General features: G+C 44.6%; 1 protein-coding gene across 1 annotated transcript; it reads left to right on the top strand.

Annotated features, from left to right (window-relative positions):
• The first annotated feature begins 273 nt into the window (after nucleotides 1-273).
• On the top strand, nucleotides 274-4810 carry LOC116977508 (regulator of G-protein signaling 5-like). The gene is made up of 5 exons (XM_033028005.1): nucleotides 274-491; nucleotides 1039-1149; nucleotides 1273-1334; nucleotides 2130-2296; nucleotides 3438-4810. Exons 1-5 carry the CDS (start codon nucleotides 388-390, stop codon nucleotides 3621-3623), a joined length of 630 nt encoding a protein of 209 aa, XP_032883896.1. The 5' UTR covers nucleotides 274-387; the 3' UTR covers nucleotides 3624-4810.
• The last annotated feature ends 519 nt before the right edge of the window (nucleotides 4811-5329 follow it).

Genomic DNA, 5329 nt, shown 5'->3' with positions numbered 1-5329 from the left:
ACACTGTTTGCATTCTCTCAATGAGCCAAAAATATGTGGTTGTGTCCTTGGAACACGTTGCTGTTAATGCAAGCCTTGTCTCGATTCGCCCCAAGGCAAGCCGAGCAGGGTGCTGAAGCATTACATGCGTCAGAACAGCGCTCCCTGTACAGGATCTTGCAAGCTGCTTCAATTTGTTGTTAGAAACACTAAATCATCCTTCACACCAGTTGCAACCAGAATCCACGCCCACTTGCAAAAATGGGCGTGTGTCTGTGTGAGTGTACTGTATATAAAGAGGCAGAGTGGGGACAAAGAGCAGATACTTTTCGATCTGAGCAGGCAGATAGCCAATATATACAAACTGTGGAACTTCAGCAGTAGCAGCTTGCAACGGAGAACAGCAACATGCAAAGTTCACTGATTCTACTGCAGTCGAATCATTCTCTGAGCAAGAGAGAATACCGCCACAAACAGGAAGGGATGCCAGCCAACATGAACAAGCAGAGCTTGTAAGTTATAAACGATTATACCAACAGACACAGAGTGCTGGAGTAATGCAGCGGGTCAGGCAGCATCTCTGGGGAAAAGGAAGGATGGGTGGCATTTCGGGTCGGGGACCCTCTTTCAGGGTCTTTCCTCAGAGTCTTGCAGAAGCTATTTGTACTTCCAGTGTTTCAGCACGGTCAGAATAGTTTAAGATTAGCACACGTTGAGACAACTCGATCGGGTCATTGCTGGGATTTGTGCATTGCTTGAGGCTGGTTGCAAGGAGCAGGGCAGTACAATGGGAGCAGGAGAATATGATAGTATTGCTTTGCACTGCTCTTAGAGTTCATGCTGCAGACTGCAGTGCAAAGCAGTACTATTCTGCAGTAATTTGCTTCATTCGTTTTCACTCTTAATGCTTGTGGAGGCGTAAGGCTAAAGGATTTGCTGGGGGAATTAACAAACTAGCAGTCAGCAGCATTGCTATTTCCATTCCAGTGCAGTGCCAATGCTTTAAAATGCTTCCTCCCCTTCCGTCCCTCATGCCTGAATCTTTACTTCTTTTTGCAGCATTAAAGGGTTGAAGAACCGGTGCTCCCATCTCCTCCGGCACCCAAAGGCAACCACTGAAACTTCTCAACTCGTGAAGGTCAAACCAAGAGGACCTAAGCTCCTTCTAAAGTAAGTCGTTGCTTCTACTTGCGGCTTGGAGCCCCAGAAATATATTTTTGAGATGTGTATTTTTCAACATCGAAAGCAATAACATCCAATATTCATCTTGTGTATCTTTTTTTCTCCCCACAGTCCCACCCGTGAGGAAGCATTGAAATGGGCTGAATCTCTGGATGACCTTCTGAGCCACAAATGTAAGCATCTTATATAACCCTTTGGTAGAAACCTCCCCCGGGCTGACTATCCTTTCTTCTCCGAAAGGCCATCGGCAGTTTCGAATTTCCACTTTAATTGTACGGAAATGCCCTCTTTAAAGTTCAGAGCTCGGAGAAAATACCCTGAATGATTTTAAGGAAGGATTGGAAACTCCTTAAATCCCATTATGACCAGCACTGATGCAAAAAAGATCAAAGCATCTTAAATGCTGGATTTTAAATCGATCATATTGCCTGATGGGGTATGCAGACTGCTTTAAAGATAACAGAAGTGAACATTTGAACCAAAATCACAAATGATGCACTAATGTCTTAACGCAAGAATTCAGAATTTTTGCCCAGTAAATATTAAGATAATCTATGGAACAATTGGTTATGAAAAATCCTTATATTTAATCTTTATCTTGCATCCATTTTCTGCGTAGATTTCATGACAGAGACTGGGTGTGATATAGATTTCTCTACTGAGGTGCAGAATAGACTCCTTTAAGAGGGCAATATTTGGCTTGAAAGAGATTAATTCGACCTGATTGTGTTGAGGAGCGTGATTAACATGTAGAGTAATGTTTGCCAGTTCCTAACAACAGATGCGCATTGCATCTCACGTAGCGTAAGCCAAGTGGCGCAGTAACCGGCTCTGCGGTTCCCAAACCCATAGCATTGCAAGTTTTAGGACCGAACACGGCCCGTAAGATATTTTATTGCAGTGATTTTGACCACGGAGAGAAGATATTTCAGTCATTAACACCTTGCTTTCATGTCATTCTTCCGCAGACGGCCTGATTGCCTTCAAAAATTTCCTGAAATCAGAGTACAATGATGAGAACATCGACTTCTGGCTAGCTTGTGAAGATTACAAGAAGATCATTTCGCCCACCAAACGGGCCGCCAAAGCAAAGAAGATCTTCTCTGATTTTGTTGAACCAATGTCTCCTAAAGAGGTAATTGTTGGCTTGCTTCTTCCTATCTTTCAACAGGGTTTACCTTGATGTAAAACTAGTCGGCACTCAATTTTAACCATGACACAAACTACATACTAACAGTGGTTCAGTGTGTTGCATAGATATCCCTGAGGAATACAAGCTGGGCAACTCCCTCATTCCATTGGACAAGTGTAGCCACCACACCAGCAGAGAGAATAAAGGCTGATGACATTAACCCTTTGTTATCTGCAGTCATAGCGAGGAAATATTTGCTGTACTTGGTAACATGCCCATTAACTACTCATAAAGGAGATGAGGAGGAATGTATTTAGTCAGAGGCTGGGATTTAGTCAGGTATTCATTGCCACAGATGGCAGTGGAAGACAAGTCAATGGATATCTTTAAGACAGAGATTGACAGATTCTTGATTAGTTTGGGTGTCAGAGGTTATGGGGAGAAGGCAGGAGAATGGGGTTGAGAGGAAAGGATAGATCAGCTATGATTGAATGATGGGCCGAATGGCCTAATTCTGCTCCTGTAACTTATGAGCTTATGTCTAGTTTTAGTTTTATTATAGTCGAGTGTACCGACAATTTTTTGCCGTGTGCCATCCAGTCAGCGACAAGACTATACATGGTTACACTCAGGCCGTCCTCGGTGTACTGATACAGGATAAAGGGATTAACATTTAAGGCAAGATAGTCTGGTTAAAGATGGTTTCCAGTGAGGTAGATGGGAGGTCAGGGCCGCTCTCTAGTTGGTAATAGGATGGTTCAGTTGCCCAATAACAGCTTTAGTTTAGAGATACAGCACGGAAATGGGCCCTTCGGCCCACTGTGTCTGTGCCGACCAACGATTCCCCACACTCTTAGACTATCCTACACACAATAGGGACAATTCACAATTTATACCAAGCTAATTAACCTACAAACCTGTACGTCTTTGGAGTGTGGGAGGAAACCGGAGAAAACCCATGCAGGTCAAGGGGAGAACGTACAAACTCCATATAGACAAGCACCCGTAGTCAGGATCGAACCCGAGGTCTCTGGCACTGTAAGGCAGCGACTCTACAGCTGTGCCACCGTGTCGGGATAGAAACTGTCCCTAAATGTGAAATGGACCAGTTACTAATGCTGCTATTCACTTTTTTCAAAAACAGTTGAATTTGGATTTCTACACCAAAGATAAGATCACCCAAGACCTTCAACATGCAAGCTGCTCCTGCTTTGAGGCTGCACAGAAGAAGGTCTACGCCTTGATGGAGAATAACTGCTACGCAAGGTTTCTTCAGTCTGATCTCTATCAGAACATACTCAACAACTCTCAAGATCATCAGCAAACATGAATGCGGTTATACTTCTAATGTAAACCAGAAGATGATCTCTTGTCGAGATGTGGTTAGTTTTCTTGACTGTGTATCAAGGACGAGGTCAAAAAGGAGGGTAGAGGATGCTGGAAGCTGATAGCTGGTGGGAGGTGGAAAACGAGAGCCCACCACGAGGACCCAGAAAGGACCAAGGGAGGTTCAATGAAGCCTTGTCAAAAGGTGGAGAGAGAAGAGTGGTCATGTACTCTTGTGGGGTGCAGGCTCGGAGCTCTTGCAATGGGTGAGGCTCACCGTGTTGCCACCAACCCGAGCCAAGTCATCCATCTGGAGGTAAAAGGTCCAGCACAACCGAAGGAGCGGTGGAAGTGTGGAAGTCCACAGGTCTGCCCTGCCCTGCCCTGCCTGCCCCTTAAGAAGCAAGCCGGGGAGAATGGGGGGAGAAGATAGGGAGGAGAAAGGTGCATGTTGTGTTTAGACTGTGCCTGGACTGGGAAAGTGTGTGAACCCAATGACAATGGCGTTCATTCATCGGTGCTTAGGATCTATGTAATTATGTATGTGTGTGGGTCATTTCTCAATCTTACTATGTATTTATCGAGCACTGTTGAGAGCAAAATCCGCATCTCAATAAGATTGGAGTTGGTGCTCCTGACTGCCTAGTTGGGATGTCTGATCTAAAACAACCACCCAAGTCCCTGTTCCTTCAGTTTTTCACTGTCAATGCGAAATACTATGGGGAAAGAGAAGGGACTATCCGCTCCAAGATCTCACTGTTAATTAACCCTGTGAAATGCAAGGCAGCGGACTGCTTAAGGTCTGAATTATTTGTACTACTAGAGTTTGCTTGGCCCATCACATCATGAGCTGGAGATGATCCAAGCTGATTGAAGGAGCTTGTAAGGGCTTCGGTCGTTGCAGTTCACTGAAACGGTGAGCTTTGAACAACGAGCCATCAGATCGAGTACTTCAAAGCTTTGCCACAAAATGCAACATGTCCTGCCTTGCAGACATCACCTCTTCACACTGAATCAAACCAAGAGTTTTAATAAGGGCTGAAATAAAACATATATTTAGAGGTATGATTTTTGTAGATGGTGCAGATAATATTGTTGTATTGGATGTGAACATCTATTTTCCAATCTGTGGTGATTCAATGATTGTGCAATTCTGATTGTAGTTTCATAAATAAAGTCATTCAAATCCAGTTCAAATGTTGTTCCAGTTTTCTTTTACATTTCTAAGCAAGTACCGAGGAGTAATCTTAATCCCTCGCTAAACTTGTGACATGGGAACAATGTGACACAGTTGTGAAGCCGCACAAGGAGTTTACATTTTTAATGTAGACGCAAGGAAGTGCAGATGCTGGTTTACCGGGAAAAAAATCACAAAGTGCTGGAGTAAGTCAGCAAGTCAGGCAGCATCTCTGGAGATAGGTGGCGTTTCGGATCGGGACCCTTCTTCAGACTGACTGTACTAGGCGGGAGAAAGCTGGAAGAGAGGTGGGGGCGGGACAAAGCCCGGCAAGTGATAGGTGGAAAAAAAGACACAAAGTGCTGGAGTAACTCAGCAGGTCAAACAGCATTCCTAAAGAACACGAGAGAGGTGGTGTCTTGGGTATTGACACTCCTTCCGATTGAAATGTCCCGACACATCCCTTGTTCCCCAGGGATGCTGCCAGGCCTGTTGAGTTGTTCCAGCATTGTTTTGCAATCCAGCATCTGCCC

Source organism: Amblyraja radiata, chromosome 10 (assembly GCF_010909765.2).
Source record: "Amblyraja radiata isolate CabotCenter1 chromosome 10, sAmbRad1.1.pri, whole genome shotgun sequence".
In the NCBI taxonomy this organism is placed as follows: Eukaryota; Metazoa; Chordata; class Chondrichthyes; order Rajiformes; family Rajidae; genus Amblyraja; species Amblyraja radiata.
The sequence above is the reverse complement of the archived record's forward strand: the minus strand, read 5'-3'. Positions and strand labels throughout refer to the sequence as shown.

What these genes read in the sequence shown, in the direction of transcription:
- LOC116977508 (XM_033028005.1), top strand. Translation starts at nt 388, where the DNA reads ATGCAAAGTTCACTGATTCTACTGCAGTCGAATCATTCTCTGAGCAAG. An exon ending in TGACCTTCTGAGCCACAAAT is followed by an intron (nt 1,335 to 2,129) that starts GTAAGCATCTTA and finishes ATTCTTCCGCAG; the next exon opens with ACGGCCTGATTGCCTTCAAA. An exon ending in AACCAATGTCTCCTAAAGAG is followed by an intron (nt 2,297 to 3,437) that starts GTAATTGTTGGC and finishes TTTCAAAAACAG; the next exon opens with TTGAATTTGGATTTCTACAC.